Here is a 24,229-nt window from a genome sequence, read left to right as displayed (position 1 = left end):
GCCATGTTTAGTGTTTCTCATGGTCTGATTGTCAAGCTCAGTCCAAAGACATCAAGATGAGATTCACTGATATTGTCTCCACGATTTTCGTGGCTCGTACTATTGCATTTTCTCACGATACGCAGCATCGTCTTAATGACAAGATCAACGTTGCTGGCACTACAGACACTAATCCGAAATGCCATCTTCCCGCCCCGTTGAACCCCTCCGACGACGGGCTTGAAAGTTCGCATGATTTATTCTCCAGCAAGAAAGCGCTTCAGTTGATGGTCAAGAAGCATCAATCCCTCGTCCGTATCCCTTCAATCTGCTATGATGACATGGGAGATTTGGATACAGATGATAGATGGAAGCCATTCAATGACATACCAAAAATGCTAAAGAAAGCATATCCGACCGTGTAAGTAAATTCAATTACACTCTGAATAATGATTTTAACAAGATTCAGACACAAACACATCACCCCCGAAAAAGTCAACAAATTCGGCCTCGTCTACACCCTCCAAGGCTCCGACCCATCCCTCCAGCCAATTCTTCTAGCAGGCCATCAAGACGTCGTCCCCGTAGCCGCCGGAACACTCCACGAATGGGTCCACCCCCCCTTTGACGCCTTCTACAACGAAACAGACGGCTATCTCTGGGGCCGCGGCGCTTCAGACGACAAATCAGCCATCACAGCTCAGATGTCTGCCCTAGAAGCACTTTTGTCTCAGAAGACTTACAAACCGCGTCGCACGGTCATTCTGGCTTTTGGATTTGATGAGGAATGCTCTGGTCATCGTGGAGCAGGCCATATCTCGAAACATCTGGAGAAGAGATATGGGGAGCATGGCATTGCTGCTATTCTTGACGAAGGCGGTGCTGGGCTGCAGAAGATGGGTGATGTTTTATACGCGCTTCCTGCTGTTTACGAAAAAGGTTATCTCGACGTATGGTTCAACGTCAGTGTCGTCGGTGGCCATAGCTCAGTGCCAACACCGCATACAGCGATTGGCATAATGGCTGAGATTGTTACTACCCTGGAACATAACCCCTTCAAGCCCGAAATCGCCAAGAACGGAGCCATTCATCAATGCCTCGCTTGCTTCGCAGAGCATTCGCCCCATGTTTTTCCAGACCTCACTAAGCTTGTTAACGGTGGAGATCTACAAGGCGTTGCGAAGTTCTTGACTAAGCTGTCGCGGGATATGCAGTACATGGTTCAGACCTCGCAGGCAATTGATGTTATATCCGGAGGTCAAAAGATCAATGCTTTACCAGAGTTTGTGACGCTTGGTGTTAATCATCGGTATGCGCCGCAGGATAGCATTGGAAGCATCCAGCACAGAATCGTTGGCTTGATCAAGGATATCGCCGAAAGCCACAAGCTCCGAGTTGAAGCTTTTGAGAATGATGGAGATTATGATGAGTATCTTACTGCTAATGATCTCTCTCGACAATGCAAAAAGGATGGTGATCTTTGGCAGCAGAATTACAAGGGTACTTTGACGATCGCAGCGAAGAAAAAGTCATACATAACACCTCAGTCACCAACAACCGGTCCAGTTTGGGATATTTTCGCAGGAACAGTACGTCATTCATTCGCACAAGAGGCAAAGACAGTCGTTGCAGCTCCCGGAGCCATGACGGGCAATACCGACACTCGACATTATCTCAGTGAGTCTCTCAAGTCCAGGGTATTCCGATCTCCAGCTGACCCCCCAATCAGATCTCTCCAAAAACATCTACAGGTGGAGCCCCGGCAGCCTCAAGTCCTTCTCCAACATCCACGGCGTCAATGAGCGGCTTTTGATGAGCGAGCAGATGAACATGGCAAAGTTTTACTATGATTTTGTTCGTAATTTCGACAAGGCCGATGTCTAGGGGGAGCATCACATGTAAATAGGAGACTACTCCTGAGATTGGAATTTATCGCCGATTATTCCCATGTCAAGCTTCTGCGTAATTCTTCCGTTCATCTGAACTTGTTCCGTTCCGTTTCTTCAGGCGCTGGGATCATCTCCACTCACCTGTTACATCCGGCAATGAACCCCTGTGAACATCAATTTCCACCAATCACTGTCAACTTTCAAGTCCGCCAAGGCTGTGAGATTATCTCTATCGATTGAGTTTGGAGAATTAATTACAATCTACGATTGACTTTACATGGTCAAAAACCCTACAAAACATATAGGATTTATTCCATCTTAGATAACTACACTTACAAACAACCTTATATCGAAACGCCAAGTTGTTTGCAGCTGTTTCTCCAAACAGTTTCGCAATGCCCTCGCTCAATCGCCCAAAGCGCTTAGATGTCCGAGATATGAGACGTCTCGCGTAACTGACAGACAGGGTTTCTCACCAAACTCACCAAATCTCAAACGAAACCCCCTTAAACAGTTCCTCCAAACATTGGGTGACGGCCCAATAATCGTCCCTCGGCGTCTAATGTCAGGAACAGTTTCAGTTGGCGCGTATTATCCACCGATATTCCAGCAATGAAGTGCACATCCGAGAAACAAGGGGATCCTCTACGGTGAGACCAATTTACCTAGATAAAGGCATGCTCTTCCCTCCTGCTTCCGTCTCTTCTTTCTTCTCCTCATCCCATTCTTTCCATCCAAAGATCTGATTCTTACTTTCGCAGCTGTTGCTTGCGCCTTTCTTTTCACTTTTTCTCTACGAGATCATTCCATTCTTTGCAGACCCTGGTGGTTTAGCTATTCTTCGTGTCCAACTCTACGAAAATTACCACTATATCAATCCTTTTTTTAAAAGCAACATTCAAGATGCGATCCTCCTTCTCTACCGCTCTGGCCCTCGTCGCCGCCCTCCCCACCGCCTTCGCGCACTACAACTTCGACGCTCTCATCGTCAACGGCAAGGTCACCGAGCCTTATGAGTATGTCCGCAAGACCACCAACAACAACAGTCCCATCACCGACGTCACCTCTAAGGACATCATCTGCAATGCTGGCGGTCTCGACAAGGATATCCGCGCTGCTACCAAGACTCACGCTGTTTCTCCCGGTGATGAGGTTGGTTTCACTGTCGCCAACGACATGGGCCACCCCGGTCCTCTCGCCGTCTACTTGAGCAAGGCCCCTGATGGCACTGAGGCCTCTGACTACCTCGGTGACGGCGACTGGTTCAAGGTCTACGAGATGACCTGGAAGACGATTGGTGAGAACGGCATTGAGTGGGCCAACTACATGAACGGCCAGTCCAATGGTATCACCAACTTCACCTTTACTCTTCCCAAGGAGACTCCCAAGGGTACTTACCTCATGCGCGCTGAGCACGTTGGTCTTCACGGCGCTGGTGAGAAGAACGGTGCCCAGTTCTACATTGGCTGCGCTCAGCTCACCGTTGATGGTACCGGTGCTGGCAAGCCTTCTCCCGTCGTGTCTCTCCCTGGTGCTTACACCGCCACCGACCCTGGTCTGCTCCTCAGCATCTACTACCCTCCCGTCACCAACTACACTGCTCCTGGCCCCAAGGTCTGGCCCAGCGGCTGTGAGGATCACACTCCCAACTTTGCTGGCCAGGCTAGCGACGGTGACTGCACCAATGACAAGGGTTCCGACTCCGGCTCTGGTTCTGGCAGCGCTGCCCCCGTTGCTAGCGATGCTCCTGCCACTGAGGCTCCTGTTGCCTCTTCTCCTGCTACCGATGCTCCCGCTGCTTCTGCCCCTGCTACCACTGAGGCTGCCAGCGCTGCTACCCCCACTGAGGCTCCCGTCGAGCAGCCCGCCGAGACCTCTGCCCCCGTTGCCACCAAGGCTCCTTCTACTGGTGGCAAGTGCAAGGCCAAGCGCGCCGCTAAGCGAGCTCTTAAGGCTAAGCGTGCTCTCAAGCACTAAGCTGAGTTAGTATGAGATGGATGATTGAGTTTCTGACCTTTGCGTGGATGGAATGATGGATCATTACTGGATCCCACGTAAAACTTCTTTGTACATAGTGATTGAATCACGTATACATATAGCAATTGACGTGTGAACAGATGAAAGACTCTGCACTTTGTGACATATTCCTCGTGGCTGTGAATGATTCTGGGCCTCTGATGGCTTTTACACCGCATGATATGAGACTGTCTTGACGGTTGATGATCCCCGACCGCGAGTTTTGTCTCTGCTGTGGCTCGCAACGTCACCGCCACGAAGTGCCTCTTCAACGCAGCCACAATACACTCTCTCAAATCTCAACACCAGCAATACAATCATCAGAGATCATCAAGTCAATTCATCAAAAACATATTCCCTCCATTCATTCAAGGCAAAACTCTAGTACTGACTACCAAGATTTTGCCGAGTTCCATTAAATATATCTGCAGTTCCGATATGAAAGAGCTACAATTGACACTTTAAATTTCTCTTTGAACCCTATCAAACTGACCTGGCTCTTTTCGGTCCTAATACTTATCCTTGGCAAACGACGAAGCGACTATCAAAAGACTAGATTTGGCGTTTCGGATCGTCGCTCTCTCAGATGACTGGTCTAACTCACCGATCAGCCACGCCGCACCAACCTCTGGACCCCTATGGCGTTATCTCAGCTCAAATGTCGCCATCAACGCCTTCTGCATCCTTCAACCCAGCAAGGTTGCAGTCCACGCATGCAATGCCGCTTCAACTATTGAAGCACCGAAGCCTTCTCGAACACACCATAAAAAAGGCGCTATGTGCAGAGATCGAAGCCTACCGCATATGCGAGATCTTGCTAGTGAAAGCGATTGCACTCCATCTTTGACGCACGCCCAATGCATCTACCACAGTACTTCAGATGGCGCCATCAATGGATGAATGTCGCAAGGTGAGATTGTCCAATTAAGCTTACTTTTTGGGTAGGACTATCAGTACGTATGTGAGGATATGGCGTGGGGTATCACAGCATATTATCAGAGATAAGAACTGATTTTGATGTTACGCCGTTATCTGTAGGCATCGAGACTTCATTTTGTCTCAGATAGTAATGAAGATATATATTCTTTGCCAAGGGACTGCAGCTTTGAAAAAAGACATAAAGTTCCGTCGGCACTAAGAAATTGCCTCGTAGTATCGAAAGTCTCATGCAGCTTGTCAGTCTTACTATAACAAGTTGGAGAATTATTGAAGACTTTTTGATGGCTGCTTGTCAGTCTCAACACCATTCACACGTCCAAAAAGTAAAGAGAAACCTTTACATGCTGTAAATCATACGTGCCTTAGGAGGCAGCCCGTCTTCTGTCTCTACGCCCTCGGTATGTGTATATACGACACCATCTTACGTAGCTGTCACCCTATAGATGAGGCACAGACTCGGAGAATTTGACGCGGTCCACTCAAATCTTGCAGATATGAGTGGCGTGCATGATATTGAAGTTAACGGGGAAATGGATATGTGCCACATTCTGGACTGTTCAAGAAGGATGAGAAGCAGTATGAATAGATGTTGATAGCAATGGAGGTTAAACCGAGAATAAAGCATTAAATAAACCATGTAGATATATTCTGGGGACATTGTTGCAAGACATTTGTAAGATGGCTGTATCCAGAGCTCCATCCTGAGAGCTTCGGGTATTAATAAGCGGTGTTGGGGCTCAGAGAAACAGCCTTGCTGTAGACTGATAGAGAAGAAGCTAACATACCCATATACAGGATGCTGGTGCAACAACCAGCGGTTGGGGATGTTGGTAGGAAAAGCTAGCCATGAAGTGCAAGCTACCTTACTTAGAGATATTCCTAAACTGCCTCAGTGACGAATTCAGACATTATTCACCGAACACATAATACGGAGGGCAATTGTAAGCCGCCGACTCGGGAAAATGAGATCCCTTAAGAAGTTTCATACCAAGATTTGCCAAGGAACGACTTTTGTTAGACTTGGGTTAAGTCCCGTCAGCAAGCGGAGAAATCACAAAAGAAGCCATCTCCGCCCGCAAATCTCCATCGTGACCAGTGCAACGGCAATTACCTTACCGCAAACTCTCAAGAATTAAACTCTAGGACTATGATCACAAGACATCCATAAAAGTCAACTGCTACCAAGCCAAAGGTTTAAACCGTCTCCATATGGCAATCACCTCCTCAATTCGGCCTCGTATTTCCTGCCATTGACCCGATAGCTGGGACGACTGGAATGCGGGAACCGTGAGCAGTGGCTAGAGGGTTTGGCGCCACCGCCAGTCATGCCTGAGGCGCAATCACGCTAGTCAAGCAATCAGGAACGCGCTTCTACTGGAATGCTGATCAGTGCGTAAAGCGACGACGTCTCAATTGAGTTGCCAAAAGCACCTCTGAGAAGCAGCTTGGGATGAAGTGCATTGTTTACGACTGGTGAGGGATTGAATTGGTGGCGGACTTCTTTTGGGCGTGTTGCAACCAGCATGCAAGGCTCGAATTTCAATCAATTGTCAACATCTTCCACCGTAGAAAAATGGTACAGACGGTAGATGGACTCTGTGTCAACTGCCAGTGTCAGTTCAGTGTTACCTGGGCGTCATGATCACGAAGATTATACGAAGTCGACCTTTGGTAAACAATTATCGTCCAAGGAAAATCCCATTAAATGGATCACATAGGGTAAACTCCGAGCCTCGTATCGCCAAACTCTAAGCCGCAAGGCTCTCAAGTGAACCTGCCAGACAAAATCTCGGGGCATAGCTTAATACCCTAAATCTCCAGCCTCAAGTCAATGATACTTGAGGCCCGATAGAATAGAGTATTGAAGGCTTGCTTACCCGATGTGACACAACACCTTTCCCTCCCATCCGGTGAATCCGCACTCTGGTGGCTTTTCTCAGCTACCAATGTTGTAAGACTTGGGTCAGCATGCAGAAGGACGGTGAAAGATACATCTACTAAAGGCATGCTGTGCTGTAATGCATCGGATGTCGGGGGGTATAATGACGGCATGGATATAATTCTGTTGGAGGAGTAGCTCAGATGGGCTTACGTTAGGGCAACACAGTCATTGGACAATGCCGTAAGATGCTTACTACACATGGGTCGTGTCGATTTCAGGCAATATGTTGAGAGAGTCTGACTGCAGATCAGGCGTTTTCTAAGAGCAATGGACTTGTGTGATTACTCCTGTAGCTAGAATGGATGACGGCGGGTAAACAGTTACACGACGTATCTGCCAGTTAATGACCTGATAGTGCCGTGATAAAAACAGAACGCCATGTAAAAAAAGCAACACTGAGCTGAAAAGTCAATTGCCATAGAGGTTAGTGATAAACATGACATTGCAGGAAACAAGCCTCGCTCGGACCTCAAGAAACAAGCATCATCCTTTGAGCTCTACATGGATTACACGTTCAGCCGTGAAAAAGAGAGAATCAGCCGTAAAAAAAAACAACTCACAGCGGCCGTCATCAGCTGAGATGTATAGCCAAGGATTCTACAGTTGTGGCAAAACAGCTGTTGTCTGCAGGCGTTAAATAGAGTTACCAAACATTAACAAGACCTCGTTAAAGCAAAAATTACAGGGGGGGCAGCCTCTCGTGTTCTGGGGGACCAATCGAGAGCCATGGAGCCCTGGATCGTCACAAACGGGCGGATAGTTTTTCCCAGGCCAGGTTGATTCCCCGCAAATAAGCGGCGGAAAACTCTATTCCTCGTGCCGTGATAATTTCTTGATGAGCTTTTCTCTCTCCTGATGCTAGAGCTGCAGGTGAGATTTAGCCAGCCCAGCTTGGCTGTAGCGATTGAAAGTGTGACATGAATCAGGATTTGTTTTCCCCGCAGCGGCCTGAAACGTCACGATTATTCGATGAAATCTGCTGACCCCAAGCTTGGCATATCGCATCGTGAGTTCAATCGAGTTTGAGACAATCGCCGTCATGGGTAAGAAAGTGAACAGAGACTACCGAAGTTAAAAATACCCGAGAAACAAAAACGATCACAACGGTTCTAACCGAGAGAGAATTAGTCAAGGAGTTCTGCACGTTGGCAAGAATAGATTTCCCGTGTCTGCACAAGAACAGCCAATAAGATACGCGATCCACGGTCTCGAAATCATGATCAGCAATAAGCTAAAACCAGGCCAAGACTGTCCCCGCGATCGAGCTTGTGGACCTAAGCTTTTGGAGAACAAGGGTCCCCTGTCAAGGACTTGAACTGTAATTCGCATGAGTTGAGTTGGCGGCCACTATTGAAGCGACACGATGTTTTGTTCACTTGTTGCATCGGATCCTCGGGCGGGGTCGATGAAACGAAACGAAGCGAGACGAGTGATCTGGTCAAGGTCTGAGAAGAAGATCGGCAGAGCAGAGCAAACATCCCTTGCATATCGCCATATCCAGTTGTTTCCATCATCTTCCGATGTTTCTTGAATGAATACAAGGTCCCCTCACCCTCCATCGGTTGTCGGAGACGGAACGGTCGGTCGATATCGCATTTCCCCCTCTTTAGGTGGACCACCACCCAATACCAGGAAAATGTGGCTGCATGCTTTCTTGCCCCTCTCTGACTGGTGCCGACCCCTCGCAGCAATGACATGTTTCTCTGTGGCTGCAGCTCTGGCTATATTTACCAACAAGCTACAAGGTGCTGTTCTGTTTCACCCGTGCGTGGCTGCTCTGTCTACCAATCAATGCACTCCTCGTATGTGAATGCCCCCTTTTCCGGGGCCTCGTATTTTACAAGATCGGGTTTTCACACTTGGCGAGCTTGGCCAATTGATGAGTTTCGGATCTATGTACCTCCGCGCGCATACGCTTGTTTGTGCCTGGGACTCAGCTCGTTGGCAAAAATACGGGAAAAAATAGTCCTAGATCGCGGCTCCGAGACATCCAGGCCCTGACAGGGATCAATGCTTGTCTCACCCAACCTCACCTCTTGATCGTGTTTCTTTCCTTTTCCCCTGGTGAGTTGTCCATGTGTGAGACCTAGGAATAATCCATCAACCTGCATTAGCCAGCCTTACGGTCACTCTTTAGCTTTAGTGCTGGTGTTGCTGTGTGGGGGATGCCCTCAGTTGAGCCTCTCCTCCAACGAGATGTTGCAGCTTCAACACCATCTGCAACTGCAGGACCTCGTATTCCTCGATCGGTGTGATGCTGCCACCTGCAGCCAGCGCATCCACTGGGCATGGAAAACGCCTTGTTGCGTCACAGCTGTCATTACCAAATCCTTACACTCACATGTATGGGAACACCAGAACATGGGCACCCATTCGGCTCGTCGCTCTCCGTTATGTGATGGATTCAGCCGACCGTCGAATCACGGAGATAATCCAGCATGTCACTGAAGCCTGGTCTACGGTCCTAGGAGACGCAGACGGGACATAATTAGAAATCATGGCACAAAACACTAACATGGATTGAGTTGTCGCTATCAAATCTTGGCTCCGCCTTCACGTTGCAACAAGTAAGCATAATGTTGGACCTGCTCTATGTCCCGAGCTGTGATGGTTTGTACCCAACCCAGCCTTCTCGCCCCCCTGTCCTTCTGTGTCTGTCTTCCCTGTTCCTCGGGCGTGGCATATGCAACCCCCTAAGCCCGACAGCTGGCATCCACAGTTGAGGCTGGCTCTGGCATGCATGTCACACTGCGAGAGGAGGATCCGGTCTAAGAGAGAATTTAGCTTTGGAACTATTGCATTGGAGCATCATGCTTCCCAAAGTAGCATGAGCTGACTTCCTATCTGGATGCTGGGATCATCTTGACCAAGGATGGGCACCTAACCATCAAGATCTCGTATTCCCTCTGTAGTCAGACATCTCCTATTTAAACCTCATGATCTCCCCACCAAATCCGTTTCTGTCTCCTCACTCTCAAGTCAAGAAAGGCACTGGTCTCTCAACTCGACTGACCTCCTCCTTCACTCGCTCACCTTCTTTCGTTATCACCCCAAACCACTTTCGTTGCTGAAAGGCCTGCAGTTGCCTATCATGCATATCAAGTACCTCCTCATCAATCTTTTCGCCCTGACCGTCTCGGTCAAGGCTCTCCCTGATGCCGACAACGACTTCGGTCTTGAGGCTCGGGATGACTCCGACGCTCTTGTCCAGCGCTGGGACTGTGGCCATGACGCCAAGGAAGTCTACGGCAAGTGTGTCTGCAACGACAAGCAGCTCACCTGGGACGGCAAGAAGTGTGTCTGCCCCAAGGGTACAACCTGGGAGTACGGCAAATGCGTGCCTAACAAGCCCTCTTGCCACAAGCCTCAGGTCTACAACCCTCACTCCAGGAAGTGCGAGTGTCCCCATGGCACTGAGTGGAAGTACGGCAAGTGTATTCCCAAGTGCCCCCACGGTCAGTACTTCGATAAGGACCAGTGGAAGTGCGTCTGCCCCAAGGGAACTGAGTGGAAGTACGGCAAGTGTATTCCCAAGTGCCCCGACGGTCAGTACTTCGATAAGCACCAGTGGAAGTGTGTCTGCCCTGCTGGCACATCTTGGAAGTACGGCAAATGCGTGAAGCACTGCCCCCACGGTCAGTAGTACAACAAGTGGTCTCAGAAGTGCGTCTGCCCCAAGGGAACTGAGTGGAAGTACGGCAAGTGTATTCCCAAGTGCCCCGACGGTCAGTACTTCGATAAGCACCAGTGGAAGTGTGTCTGCCCTGCTGGCACATCTTGGAAGTACGGCAAATGCGTGAAGCACTGCCCCAAGGGACAGGAGTACAACAAGTGGTCTCACAAGTGCGAATGCCCCAAGGGAACTGAGTGGAAGTACGGCAAGTGTATTCCCAAGTGCCCCGACGGTCAGTACTTCGATAAGCACCAGTGGAAGTGTGTCTGCCCTGCTGGCACATCTTGGAAGTACGGCAAATGCGTGAAGCACTGCCCCAAGGGACAGGAGTACAACAAGTGGTCTCACAAGTGCGAATGCCCCAAGGGAACTGAGTGGAAGTACGGCAAGTGTATTCCCAAGTGCCCCCACGGTCAGTACTTCGACAAGGACCAGTGGAAGTGTGTCTGCCCTGCTGGCACATCTTGGAAGTACGGCAAGTGTGTCTGCCCCGAGAACCAGGTTGAGGAGTATGGCAAATGTGTTTGCAAAGATGGCTTCAAGCTTGAATATGGAAAGTGTGTCCCTAAGTGCCCCAAGGGCCAGACCTTCAACAAGTGGTCTCATAAGTGCGAATGCCCCAAGGGAACTGAGTGGAAGTACGGCAAGTGTATTCCCAAGTGCTCCGACGGTCAGTACTTCGATAAGGACCAGTGGAAGTGCGTCTGTCCCAAGGGACAGATCGAGCAGTACGGCAAGTGCTCGTGCCCTAAGGGCCAGTACTACGACCGCTGGAGCAAGTCGTGCAAGTGCCCCAAGGACCTGAGCTGGGACGGACACAAGTGCGCCTACGACTGCGGCGAGGACGCCGAGTACAAGTACGGCGGCTGCGTCTGCAAGAAGCACGGCCAGGTCTATGACAAGAAGTCCAAGACTTGCAGCTGCAAGCATGGCTGGTACTGGGACCAGCACAAGGGAGCCTGCAAGAAGGGCGGCTACTAAAAGGTACTGAATCGGGGGAGATGGAGGGGAATAGCTACTTGGTGGAGGACAGCCTGAAAGAGGCTCTGATGATCTTATGAGATTGCCTTTGGCCTGGAAATAGCACGCTTACTTCGCTGCACATCGTTACACTCCTTATATACTTTACTTCATAGTGGATAATACTTAAATCAAGGATATTGCGGATCACATCTTTTGACTTTGTCTCTGGTGAATTTGCTTGACATGTTTTACCGTGAAATTGGTTCATCTTCACGACTTCAACGAAAGTAGACGAGCCAATGCAACTGACTCTGACATCGAGCTAACGGTCTAACCGTTCTTGGATTGACAGCTGAGCTTCTTGTTCAGTCTCTGACTGTAAGATCTCTCCAACCCATTCGGGAAAATGCCATTATTCGTTGTGATGAAAACTGAAATGGCTATGTGAAATTCGTGTTGTTTGGTGGAGGCATTGAATCGTGGTACGGGTAGAACTTTTCAAGACAGCAACAATTTAATGATGATGTCTTCTTTCATCCTCAGCCTCACCGTGTACGTGAAAATCTCATCGCCATTCAATAATAGCTGTATGTGAAGTGCATAATTGTCTGGCAGCTGTTTGACACTGCAGCTGTATTGTTTTCATTCACTGCGATCCCACATGACGCAGGTAAACAACTTCAAGTCCAACCCAACTCAAAACAAACTTACGACGTCGCCTCAACTTGTTTTTACATTTGCTCTCAAAGCAAAAGCGACATCGCCTGTTTTGATAGTTACCTGGTCCTTTTTCTTGGTTCATCATGTCTCGACTCCTCAAGTTCTTTGGTAAATCCACCATGACGCGCCGTCACTTGGATGACTGTGACTGGAGCATACCTCTCTCTATACCTAAAAGGCGAAGAGCACAAACTCCTGGGTACGTTACTCTATCAATCCATGCCGTTGTTCTGACCTTTGCACAGAAAGCTCTCGCTACTTCTTGCTTGCCCCGTCGAGATCCAACTCAGCGTCTTGGCCTTTCTATTCAAGGAGGACTTGATGGCCTTGTCGCTTGTCAACAGGCATCTCGCCAATATCGCCCAGCCGATTCTTCACAAGGAAGTGGATGTCAGTTGTCCTACCCGCGGTACTAAAGGCGAACCCAACCCACTGGTCCTCGTGGTCCGGACCCTTCTCGCGCGGCCTGATCTTGCCCAGGCTGTTCAGCATCTGCGCTTCGATGGATATGACTTTCCCGCAAGAAAAGTTGATGTGATCCCGACCACTCGTCTTACCCGCCTCACACGAAACGACAAGGGAAAAGCAGTGGAGCTGATTCGCTCTTCGGGTCTCGAAGACGCAATTGGCTGGGCGAAATGCTTCCTCGGGGGTCAAGTTGATTCTATAGTGGCGCTTCTGGTGGCCCTTACGCCTAGAGTCAGAACGATCTATCTTGGTGAAGACTTCTCTGTTGAGGTTCACTATCTCCGACTGCTGTTCGAGCCTCAGCACCTCACTGCTTTAAATACCAGCAGCTTGCACAAGTTCGAGTATCTCCGCGATGTTACTGTGAACAACCACGCCGCAACTTATTACCATAGACGCTTCGACTTCACCAACGTTTTCCAAAGCTTCTTTCATCTTCATATGCTTGATAGGCTCTACATCTCTGGCAGCTTCCCTGAGGATTCATGGCCCGTCGTGGCTGGCAAGAAGTTGGAACATCTGAGCCGGCTAGACCTGAAAAGGATTGGCGAAGCCGAGCTTGAGCAGATTCTGTCCCTCGCACCCAACCTCACAAACCTGGCATATACTTATGCCTGGCATTCAAAGACAGGGGATAGCTACACTCAGCCTCTGACACTGGATCTGAGCACACTGCGGAATTCCCTCGAAGGTCACCGGCTCAAACTCAGATGGCTGGAGCTCCTCGCCATCGACAACACTGACGTCGTGAAGCAAAATACGCTTTGTCCTTTGGGTCTTCAAGGTTCCCCTCTGAAGCTACATGACTTTTCTAATCTTCGAATCGTTTTCATTCCGTGGATCTTCATCAATGGCCCGTCGCATGGGACGCACACCTCACCGCTACAATACGTGATCCCGAAATCAGTCGTGTTTCTGAGCTTGACAGATGACCTACACAGACAGCCATACTGGGGCTGGAATATCAAGGACATCAAGCGGATGGTGACCGACTATCTCCAGTATGTGAAGGAGGCGAAGACTGCCCTTACTGCGTTATACATGGTAGGACCATTTCTCGGAGAGGCCTGGACAACTAAAGAGTCCTTTTCGACAAAAACGCTTGCTCGTTCTGCCGGTGTCCGCTTTAGGGCAGTAACGATGACTGTGGCCGAGAACAGGGAGTCCGGCGAGGTGAAGGAGCGCTATCGTCGCTATGGAAAAGGTCCGCGAGGGGCATAAAATGAGATGAATTCGATTATGGTGTGAGCTTTGTGATTGAGGATTTCGAAACTTGGTCTCACGTCTCACTTTAAAGGCATGATGTTTTGTTTGCTTGTATTTGCCATGGCTGAGATCGAGTTCGCGGCTAAGAGATCTTGAGCAACCCGCAGGTCGCAGAGTCAAGGATGGAGTTGTCAAGGCATATGACTGATTTTATAGCGGGAAACTACGCCTTCATGCATCGGCCTCAGAAAGACAGGCGGAACGTTTGGTTATGGCGGGACTATTTGCTGCAAGTGGTGGAAGACATGGTCCCGTTTATGGTCTTGGCGGAAGCGAGATTTGTTCAACGTTTGCGGAGTGTAGACCCTTCGTGTTCCGACAATCACTTCTTCACAAGAAAGCATTTGGGAAAGCGATCTGTTTAGGCAGAAAGAAAAAGAATAAGAATAAAAAAAAAAAAGAGTTATATTATTAATGAAGAGATCCGAACTTGACATCCGTGCTAAGCTATTTTCATCACATGTATTACAGCTGCAGATGTCGTCGTCATTCATTCTCATGCTCGCTTCATCGACTGGACGGCATTACGCAGCCTCAGCCGATGTCTCCATAATCTGAGTTCTTTCATCCTTTGGCATAAAATTCCCTCTTCCTTCTGATTTCTTGCGTCAAAATGAAGGAAACGTGGGAGGCTCGAGCATCAGCCAAACGCGCCGCGACCCTAGACAAGATCCCTCTGGAGTGGAGATTATCCTTAGAGGACCTCGAACGAGCTCACTGCCAGCGCGACATAACCGGATCTTTCATCGAACAGTTCCTTTGCAAAGAAGCAGTTTTTATCACGTCCCTAAAGACTGTTGGTATTTTAAATGCTATATCCAAACAAGAACTCACAACGACGATGGTCGTGGGGGCATTTTGTCAACGAGCGGCGGTCGCTCATCAAGTCGTAAGTTTTAACATGAAGTTGCCCGCTCGCAAAATCATATAGCTAAGCTTATGTGGCAGAATAATTGTCTTCATGAAATCTTCTTTGATCAAGCTCTGGAACGCGCCCGGTATCTGGACGATTACTTCGCCAAACATGGAACGACGCTTGGACCTCTTCATGGTCTACCTATCAGTCTCAAAGACCAATTCCACGTGAAAGGCGTCGATACAACAATGGGCTACGTTGGTTGGATAGGCGGTAACCTGGGTATTGATCCTGACAAAACGCACACGGTCGAGAGCCAGATCGTCACCGAGCTACTCTCCCTCGGAGCAGTGCTATACTGCAAAACAAGTCTCCCTCAAACCCTCCTCTTTGGCGAGACCAAGAACAATATCATCGGCCAGACATTGAATCCAATAAATCAGAACTTGTCGTGTGGCGGTTCGTCTGGAGGTGAAGCGGCTCTCATGGCATTAGGCGGAAGTTCAGTTGGAGTAGGTACAGACATTGGTGGATCGCTCCGAATACCAGCTGGTTTTTGCGGAATATATTCGATAAAGCCAACGTCGAATCGACTGAGTTATCGGGATGTGGCGAATACGAATCCTGGACAGGATACATATCGGTCTGCGATTGGATTTATGGCGACGTCGATTGATGCGCTGGAGGTGATGTTCAAAGCTGTTCTTGGGAGAGAGCCTTGGTTGAAGGATCCGGCTGTTATACCGATTCCTTTTCGACAAGACGTGGCGGAGTCGTATCAGAGAAGAGCGGATGATAAAGGCAACGCGAAGTTTGGTGAGAGGCCACTGAAGATGGGAGTACTTTGGCGCGATGGTATGATTGGACTACATCCGCCTGTTCTCCGTGGGTTGAAGGCAGTGGTTGAGGCGCTGAAGAAAGCTGGGCACAAGGTGCGCACGAATAGGTTAGTCAAGGACTTACGGCTGACGAATAACAGGTCATTGACTGGAAACCACCATCGCACGAAACGGCAACAAACATTCACGCAAGTTACTCACAACTTGAACCTGTGAATACGCTGACAAAATGCTACAGGGGGGATTCCTCAGCGCAGACGGAGCGCACGACATCCACCAGCACCTCAATCGATCCTGCGAACCTCTAATCCCAGACCTACGAGACGGTCTCAAGCTTAAAACCCCGACGGAATTACTCAAGTATCAGGACCTAACCACCCAGGGCCTCGAGTTCGAGCAGCAGTATTCCGATTACTGGAACTCCACCGCCGACTCAGATGGTATCCTATCATCGCCCAAATCTAGCCGTCATATTAACAAATCATAGATCAGATCGTAGACGCCGTTCTAATGCCTGTAGCGCCTCATGCAGCTGTGATACCGGGGAAGTTCTACCACGGAGGTTAGTAGTGTGAGGCACTGCTTCATGTGTTTAGTACTAAAATGGATACAGCGTATACTGATGCGATGAATTTGACGAATTATACGGCTGTTGTTATTCCCACGATCAGAGCCGATAAGAAGATTGATGTTTTTGATGAGGGGTATGAACCGTTGGGGGATATGGATAGGAAGAATTGGCAAGCTTGTGAGTCTCTTGGGATTACACCTCACTTAATGCTCCATTACCCAGCTTTTGGAGAAGATAATTTTGGCTAACTCCTAAAGACGACGCAGATTTGTATGACGGGGCTCCAGTAGGGGTACAAATCGTAGGGCGAAGGTTCGAGGAGGAGAAGTGCTTAGCCATAGCTCGAATAGTCCATGCAGTCGTTCAGAGCGCAATCAAGACAGCGTAAGCTTGACCAGAGCGGAAATAAACGATTTTACGGTTCTGGAAATAGAGGTCGATCAATGCAAGAACTGGTTTCATCTGCCGAAGGATACTCGAGCTGTATACCGTTTTTGTACAAGATTGCCAAGAAGCCAACCTCCTTTGGATATCAACTTCATGTTTTAAGGTCGTATTGCAAGGTGCTTGCATGACAGCTGAAAGTGATAGCTTCTTGGCAGCGTCTCCGTTCTTTGACATCTGATTCCGCGGCAGGGGGCATTTCAAACCACGTGGCTTGAAGGGCCCGAACCGATGGAGCGGTATGAATACGACCATAGCTTTGGGGAAGTATGGGATATTGCCTGCTGTCCAATTGGCAACCCCAGGAGCGATGGATCAGCTCAGGCTGATTGACTGGAGCATGTCACTGTTGTATACATTTTATTTCATAATTCTTTCTTCTGGTTTGCTATCTTTGAGAAAACAACACGACGCTGGGAAATCGTCGATGAATGAAAGTAGCGACAGGCTTGCTGTTTGACTGACCTGAACGAGGAAATTCAATCGTAGGAGCAATACCAGCCAGTTTATGCAGCAGTACCATCTTGAATTACAACAGTCAATTCGGCACAATCAATATCGACCCCTTATCACGGAAACCTCTTGCCGGTGGCAACGCAGCAACACCAAATCTGTTCCAAGAGCCGATATCACAAGACGCAAAACCGCGGAATTAACAGACTAAGACGAGTAGTATTCTAGATGCGGATAGTCGACGCAGCTAACTGACAGCTGAACCTTGATAAGCCCAGCTGCCGTTTTCTGTCTCACTAACAAGCGATAGCGTGCACATACCGTTAGCTACCCGGAGGATCACCCCGTTCTGAGCGTTAGACCCGCCTCTCTATTTCGGGGTGGTGCCAAGCCGCGGGACTGTCAAAGCATCTCCATGGGACTGGTAATTTGACGATGGAGGGTTTCAATTGCGACGACAAGAAGGGATAAATATATCCGGATGAATCGGATGCATAAATGTGGTGATAATGGGTCGGTCAAGAGTGAAACGTGAATATTGCCCAGCTGTTAATTCGTGGCTTGAGGCATATGACACCACTTCTTCTAGCCTGACACTATCGACGCGCTTAAAAACAATTAGTGAAGAAAAGAACAAAGCCAAAGTCTTCGAGAATGGAGCGGTTCAAGAATTAATAAAAGATAGTTTCGGTGCAATTGTGGTCTAGGTAATTACCAGCGAAGTGCAGAACCGAATGATCCGAGATAAATGGCCGAAAAAGTTTTGAGGGGGGCATCCACAACGCGACTCCACCGTATCTTTCTGCAGGGGGGGGGGGGGGCTAATTTTTCAGCGAAAGGTCAAACTGTTACGTCTCCTTTATGTAACGACAAGACTTTTCTATGGCTGGCCCTACGAACACGACGTTTTCCCCAGATTTTCGTGAACGGTTTATGAGTAAAAGCCTTATTTCCCCAGATTCTTTAAACGAGCAGATTGCCGCGACGTTTAAATGATGTTGAATGAAGTGGCTTGTTGATGCCGACGGGACTGGATCTTGAGCTTGTGATTAGGGCGTTCAATTCCCACGTGTCAGCGAGGGAGTCTGAACCAACAGCACCGAACAATTGGCCCGGAGGAATTCATCGTTATCAGGGGAAATTATAGCGCATTCTGGCTGACTCAGATTGAAGACGCAATCAGTTATTTGCAGCTTATCAGACCATTCTTCCCTCTCCTTTTGCTGGCTTCAACTGCTGTATCCCTGCCGCCACAATCTTTAGCAATTTCTGGAAGGGGAAAGTCGCCGTGTGCCTGGCCCATAACGCCAAACCGCATTCCAGCACCAGTGCCGGCTTCGCAATCGCTGCACGTCGCCAAGAACTGAAATAAAGCATTGCGCTCAGGCATAATTGACAGTTGAGGCACCGGTGTCGCAAGAGGTGATACGATGTATTTGTCCGAGCTATCGGTAACAGTTTCATATGTGATCCCTTGACGAATTGTCATTGGTTCGAGATCGAGCCAATTATCCTTTTGGTCAACGACTCGCCCATGATGGAGGCTTTTAGTGGCTGCATGCCCCTGGCGTCAAACTCCATTGACGTGCCGCCATCACCTCAACCGTATCGAACTGCAGCCAACTGCGCCGCTTAGTCTGGCCTCGAATTGTCTCGGCCCTGATAAAGTTGGCCAGGGGGCATTCTGCACCCCTTGCTACAGTTTTCGGTCGATCCATTGTTCATTAATGTCCCGCATTCCCCTCGTTTTTGCTTTTGCTTTGCCTTGATTGTTAAAAACTTTCTATCTGGTTCATTCTACCTTACGTTACAGGCTCTAAGGGCCATAGCCCTCCAGTATGCCGCTCTACTCGGACGCCCCCGATGCGCGCCAGTTCTACGAGGATAAGCCGACGCTGCTTGTATCATGGTGGATCACGGTCTTTTGTGTGGCGATCATCCTGACGCGAATGTCGGGTCGATACGTACGAGTCGAGAAGTTACTCAAGGAGGATAAGATCGCTGCTGGTGCACTTATACCGCTGGTACTACGAGCTGTTTGTGTTCATTTCGTGCTCAAGAATGGAACGAATAATGTCAACTTGGATGGATTGAAGTTGAGTGCTGAGGATATCGATAAGAGGATCGTTGGGAGTAAGATGGTGCTTGCGAGTCGAGTCTTCTATGCTTCCATGTAAGTCCGCATCACCGGCCGATGAGCATAAAGCTAATGACGTTTTAGTCTTTGGATCCTTAAACTTACGACGCTTGAGTTCTTTGAACGTCTTGCTGGTGCTACTCGACGCAGGTCACATCGCATAATGATCCACGCCATGCGCGCAACACTCGCCGCTACATTCCTCGCCGTTGTTATAAGCGACCTTGCAGAATGCCAACCTTTCCCTCATTACTGGCAGGTCACACCCGACCCTGGGCCTCAGTGCCGTCAGGGCTTCGTGCAAATGCTCACCATGGGCGCTTGCAACGCCTTTACCGATCTTGTACTCATCGCCTTTCCCATTCCCATCATCCTCTCCACCCAAATCGCCACCAAGCGCAAGGTCCTTCTCATCATGCTCTTCAGCTTCGGTTTGCTCACTGTCGGTATTACATTATATCGTATACCCCGCATCATCGAAGCAAACGGGAGTCAAGTCGTTCGTACAATGTGGGCATCAATTGAGATCCTCGCCGCCACAGCAGTCGGCAACATCGTCGCGCTAGGCTCATTCCTCCGCGACAGCGGTGTCAAGCGCAAGAAGTTCAAAGAGTCAAACAGCTACTCCGGCTATTCCAACTCGCGCTCTCAATCACAACCTACGAAACTTACCCGCACGGCACATAGTCAGTGGGAGGATGAGGATCATGTTCGCACGACAGAGGGGATCTGGGCAAAGTCGCATGACACAAGCGATTCGATTTCTAAAGATGAAGATTTGCGAAAGTCGGGTGAAAGACCTGTTAGTCCGACGCAGAGTCACGATTCGCTTATTACGCGGGATCAATTGACTGGGTCGATGGACCGTGATGAGTTTGCGTATCAGCAACCGCCGACGGCTGTTATCGCGGGAGGATCTAGACAGGTTCAGCGCGCGCAGCCGACGAGGGATAATTGAATGCGATAATTATGTATATTAGGACATGAAAATAATTACGATTTACTTTGTTGATACCGTTGATGGCTTGTCAGCGATTACATGATCCTCTCATGTAAGCGACCGTTTATTGTACGTAATAGTTCACCACGATGGCTTCAGGGACCAGGACCATCCCCGGACCCAGTGTGGATATGGCCAGATTCCCTTCCCCATGGGCAGAACAAGATGGGGGACGACTTGACATGTCCAGTGAATCACCTTCCAGGTACAGAATGGCATGAGAATTGACGAGAGTTACAGAGTGAGGCAATAAACTTGACCCAGTAACAGTGCACGAACCAAGTGGAATCTCGCTGATCCCACGCAAGTGAAACGTTGTGCTCCTTTCCCCTCCTCAATTATCTCTCCTCAATCGCATTTATCTTCTTTCAATTACTTTCTCACTGTGCCGCATTAATTCTCCTGATCTTCACAAGCAAGAGTGCATTTTGGCGTTCTGTTAGTCCTCTTTTGGCATACTCGTAGCCCATCATTGGTTCCCCGTCCCGACAATCTGCACCCGAAGTAAACCGCGCATATCCCAAAAGTCCTTCTAGAAGCCTTCCAGAACGCCCTTTGAAGACTTTTCTTCATGGTTACAAATGATCGGCATCCAACCCCCGTTGTAACGTCATTCGCTACCCCAATTCCCTCCGCAACTGCCATCTTTCATCCTTTCATCCCCCGCAACCAACGATGAAAGATCCCCGCGATGCGCAAACAATGCAAACGCTCAATATAGAAATGGGCTCCTCGTGGAGCATACACGCCCATAAACCACGGACTTCATGGCTCCATAGCTTCCGGCGCGCAGATCCTCTCCCAGGCTATCATCCCACTGACGCACCAGAGCGCTACTACGACCTACGCGCCGCCAATGCGAAAACGGCAAATACAGCGCTTGCGCGAGAATTAAAAGGTCGCCATCTGCAAATGATTGCCTTCGGCGGTGCGATTGGTAAGCCTGACTTTCCATCTCGGCAAATCTCGGCTAACGTGGTGTAGGAACTGGATTGTTCGTCGCGTCGGGTGCATCGCTTTACAGAGGCGGACCAGCCAGTTTGTTGATCTCATATTTACTGCTCGGGGCGATGCAGTATTGTACTATGCAGTGTCTTGGGGAGTTATGTGTCATGTTTCCTATCGCGGGCTCGTTTTCGGCGTTTTCGACGAGGTTTTTGGATCCGTCTTGGGGGTTTGCCATGGGTTGGAAGTAAGCTGACTGAAAATCTCTGATTTGCCTTTACTAACTGTTGCAGTTACTGTTTACAATGGCTGTTCATTCTACCGCTGGAGATAATCGCTGGGGCGTTCACGATAGGGTACTGGAATCCGGATCTGACAAAGTCCATATTCGTCGCTATTTTTCTCTTCGCTATTGTCGTTATCAACCTTTTTGGCGTCAAGACATATGGCGAGGCTGAGTTTATCTTTTCTCTTATCAAGATCACCGCCATCGTTGGCTTCATGTACGTCAATCTCCTCCCGGCTCTCCCGATACTGACAGTTTAGATTACTCGCCATCGTGATAAATGTCGGTGGGGAGCCCGAGAGTGGTTACATCGGCGGCATGTACTGGCGTAACCCAGGCCCCTTCAACAACGGCTTCAAGGGCTTTTGCAGCGTCCTCGTTACATCTGCATTCTCCTTCACAGGCACAGAGCTCATCGGTCTCGCCGCTGCCGAGACAGCGAATCCGCGAAAATCATTACCGACGGCGATCAAGCAGGTTTTCTGGCGTATCACGATATTTTACATCGTTACGCTATTGCTGGTTGGGTTGTTGGTACCTTCTGACGATAAAAGACTTGTCGGTGGTGATAACGTCGCTGATGCGACGGCGAGTCCGTTCGTCATTGCGATTGAGAAGGCTGGGACTTCTCTGCTTCCGAGTATCATGAATGCAATCATCCTTGTTGCAGTGATCAGTGTTGGGAATTCAGCGGTTTTTGGATCGTCGAGAACTTTAGCTGCTTTGGCTGAACAATCGCATGCGCCGCAGATCTTTGCATACGTGGATCGTCAAGGCCGTCCGCTTATGGCAATCCTGTTTGCATCGTGCATCGGTCTACTCGCATTTCTCGCTGATGTCAGTTTTCACGATTCTATCTTCAATTGGCTTCTCTCTATCAGTGCATTGAGCACTTTGTTTACGTGGGGAAGCATCTGTTTATGTTATATCCGGTTTCGAAGGGCTTGGTATTACAACGCGCATACGCTGGAACAACTACCGTTCAAGTCTCACGTTGGCGTCGCAGGAGCGTGGTTTGCTTTTGTTGGATACATTCTTGTGTTAGCCTCTCAGATTTGGATCGCGGTCTCGCCTGTTTATGAGCCCGGTATTGACAGGAGCGCATCTGGACTTACACAAAATTTCTTTTTGAAAGTTTTGGCGATACCCATCATCTTGTTGTTTTACGTATCTCATAAGGTTTGGTATCGTACGCAGATTGTGCGTCTACCGGATATGGATGTGGTGACGGGGCGGAGATACTTTCGTGTGCATGTTATGACTGAGCAAGAGCGGGAAGAACGACATGGGTGGCCCAAGTGGAAAAAGGTCTATCGGTTTCTCTGTTAATGTACTTGCATTTTATGGTGTTTGCATAGCGACTGGTAGATTGTGTATCCTAGAGGCGCGACAATGGCGTTATATAATGATTACTGCATTAAATGACTTGCCTAATTTATGTCTTTACATGAAACTCGCTACACAAAGGTGCCGATAAAATCCATCCAACACCATCCTCTATGACCTTATCCCATCTATTGAACGCCGATAATTTCTCCTCGTGCGATCTAAAACCGTGGGGTAGCCCCAAGAATAGGCTGACGTCTGTTGGAACACTGTAACACGTCAGTCACCCTCCAACGTACAAATTATACCATCAGCTACTCACCCAGCTTCTGCCAACATCTTGCCATACAGAAGTGCCTCATCTCTAAGGGGATCCAGACCTACTACACCAAGTACAGTAGGAGGCATGCCTTTGACCTGTTCTGGCGATGCATTTCCTGGGTTGATCTTTAGATCATTGACATCTGGGTTCTCTATCTTCAGCTGACTGGTGAACCAGCGAAGTTCTTCGACAGATAGCATCGGTGCCGACACATTTGTCTTGTAAGATGATATAGATTCGTTCTTCATCTTTTTCATCTGGGGTTTGTAACAATCGACGTGCGCTAGACAGGGTATCATAAGAACTTGGCCTGCAATGGGAGGCCTTCGCTCTGTTATCCTATTGAGATGATGTTGTAACGTGAAAGATGCAGCTACCCAAGCACCAGCTGATATCCCACCGATGATGACCTTTGAAGGGTCCCAGAACATCTTGTTCATGTTATCGTGAGCCCACTCGAAGGCATCTTGAGCATCATTCCACTGCGTCGGATACGTAAACTCCGGCGTATGTCTGTAATCCACATTCAAAACCGCCACATTAGACTTAACTGCTATGCGTGCACATATCGCATCTTCAGCGTCTAGTGTACCGAACATGAAACCACCGCCTTGGAAGTGAATATACAGCGGTAGCAAGACATCGTCTGGTGCATTGACTGGTCGGTAACTCCTGGCTGGTATGGTACTTCCATCGCGAGAGGTAATGCTGTGGTCCTGTATCTGCAACAGAGGGGCGAGTTTGATCATTGAGTTTCTTGCGATGGCTTCTCGTTCTCTGTTTGCCAATCTTTTCATCTCCGGGATCGGCAATTCCGGTACTGGTGCCGGCGGCAAGGATACTTCGAGGGCAAGCCACTCGGGGCTTACTCCGTCGTAGCATGAGAAGTCACACATTAGAAAGTCCTTGAGCAATGATGGAGGAAGTCAATGTGTATAAATCTATATACCTAAGACGTTGCTGACCGGTTCTTTAATTTCCATTAACCGAGGCTATCGGTGATCGTTGAGCGCTAGGCCGCGAAGGGAAGAGTTTAGAAGCATATTAGTGGAACAGTAATTAGGAGATAAAAGATGGGATTTTGAAATTCTTAAATTATATAAATGCCAAACAAAACAATTCAATGAATTGCCCTTATAGGTAATATAGTACTTTTAGCAGTACCTTAGGATATGTTAACTGAAAATACCTGCCC

The 24,229-nt window shown here is 48.9% G+C and overlaps 8 protein-coding genes across 9 annotated transcripts; 7 read left to right on the top strand and 1 right to left on the bottom strand.

Moving 5' to 3' along the window:
- Positions 1 to 56: 56 nt before the first annotated feature.
- On the top strand, positions 57 to 1,863 carry FOXG_11699 (uncharacterized protein; the record flags this gene model as incomplete). Its single annotated transcript, XM_018391416.1, has 3 exons — positions 57 to 400; positions 449 to 1,656; positions 1,709 to 1,863. The coding sequence occupies 3 exons, from the start codon at positions 57 to 59 to the stop codon at positions 1,861 to 1,863; spliced, it is 1,707 nt and encodes a 568-aa protein (XP_018250058.1).
- Positions 1,864 to 2,771: 908 nt separating this feature from the next.
- Positions 2,772 to 3,845, top strand: FOXG_11698 (uncharacterized protein; the record flags this gene model as incomplete). Its single annotated transcript, XM_018391415.1, has 1 exon — positions 2,772 to 3,845. The coding sequence occupies one exon, from the start codon at positions 2,772 to 2,774 to the stop codon at positions 3,843 to 3,845; it is 1,074 nt and encodes a 357-aa protein (XP_018250057.1).
- Positions 3,846 to 9,735: 5,890 nt separating this feature from the next.
- Positions 9,736 to 11,612, top strand: FOXG_11697 (uncharacterized protein). Its single transcript, XM_018391414.1, has 2 exons — positions 9,736 to 10,381; positions 10,427 to 11,612. The coding sequence occupies exons 1-2, from the start codon at positions 9,857 to 9,859 to the stop codon at positions 11,417 to 11,419; spliced, it is 1,518 nt and encodes a 505-aa protein (XP_018250056.1). The 5' UTR covers positions 9,736 to 9,856; the 3' UTR covers positions 11,420 to 11,612.
- A 592-nt stretch (positions 11,613 to 12,204) lies between these two features.
- Positions 12,205 to 13,810, top strand: FOXG_11696 (uncharacterized protein; the record flags this gene model as incomplete). Its single annotated transcript, XM_018391413.1, has 2 exons — positions 12,205 to 12,320; positions 12,367 to 13,810. The coding sequence occupies 2 exons, from the start codon at positions 12,205 to 12,207 to the stop codon at positions 13,808 to 13,810; spliced, it is 1,560 nt and encodes a 519-aa protein (XP_018250055.1).
- Positions 13,811 to 14,433: 623 nt separating this feature from the next.
- On the top strand, positions 14,434 to 16,653 carry FOXG_11695 (uncharacterized protein). 2 transcript variants are annotated; one of them, XM_018391411.1, is made up of 7 exons: positions 14,434 to 14,744; positions 14,804 to 15,643; positions 15,691 to 15,738; positions 15,789 to 15,990; positions 16,038 to 16,112; positions 16,164 to 16,298; positions 16,379 to 16,653. In XM_018391411.1, the coding sequence occupies exons 1-7, from the start codon at positions 14,469 to 14,471 to the stop codon at positions 16,507 to 16,509; spliced, it is 1,707 nt and encodes a 568-aa protein (XP_018250053.1). In that variant the 5' UTR covers positions 14,434 to 14,468; the 3' UTR covers positions 16,510 to 16,653. The 2 variants fall into 2 exon arrangements, with proteins under 2 accessions (XP_018250053.1, XP_018250054.1); XM_018391412.1 differs by having other exon boundaries at positions 15,789 to 16,112.
- A 1,963-nt stretch (positions 16,654 to 18,616) lies between these two features.
- On the top strand, positions 18,617 to 20,240 carry FOXG_11694 (uncharacterized protein). The gene is made up of 2 exons (XM_018391410.1): positions 18,617 to 19,191; positions 19,240 to 20,240. The coding sequence occupies exons 1-2, from the start codon at positions 18,857 to 18,859 to the stop codon at positions 20,111 to 20,113; spliced, it is 1,209 nt and encodes a 402-aa protein (XP_018250052.1). The 5' UTR covers positions 18,617 to 18,856; the 3' UTR covers positions 20,114 to 20,240.
- A 267-nt stretch (positions 20,241 to 20,507) lies between these two features.
- FOXG_17777 (AAT family amino acid transporter) lies at positions 20,508 to 22,815 on the top strand. Its single transcript, XM_018397759.1, has 4 exons — positions 20,508 to 21,092; positions 21,140 to 21,347; positions 21,394 to 21,603; positions 21,647 to 22,815. The coding sequence occupies exons 1-4, from the start codon at positions 20,831 to 20,833 to the stop codon at positions 22,713 to 22,715; spliced, it is 1,749 nt and encodes a 582-aa protein (XP_018250051.1). The 5' UTR covers positions 20,508 to 20,830; the 3' UTR covers positions 22,716 to 22,815.
- Positions 21,857 to 23,976, bottom strand: FOXG_11691 (uncharacterized protein). Its single transcript, XM_018391409.1, has 2 exons — positions 23,035 to 23,976; positions 21,857 to 22,981 (listed from the first exon to the last, which is right to left on the bottom strand). The coding sequence occupies exons 1-2, from the start codon at positions 23,928 to 23,930 to the stop codon at positions 22,822 to 22,824; spliced, it is 1,056 nt and encodes a 351-aa protein (XP_018250050.1). The 5' UTR covers positions 23,931 to 23,976; the 3' UTR covers positions 21,857 to 22,821.
- Positions 23,977 to 24,229: the final 253 nt, after the last annotated feature.

The sequence above is a fragment of the Fusarium oxysporum genome, chromosome 10 (assembly GCF_000149955.1).
Source record: "Fusarium oxysporum f. sp. lycopersici 4287 chromosome 10, whole genome shotgun sequence".
Taxonomy (NCBI): Eukaryota; Fungi; Ascomycota; class Sordariomycetes; order Hypocreales; family Nectriaceae; genus Fusarium; species Fusarium oxysporum.
Note: the sequence above shows the minus strand (reverse complement) of the source record. Positions and strands in the feature narration are given on the sequence as shown.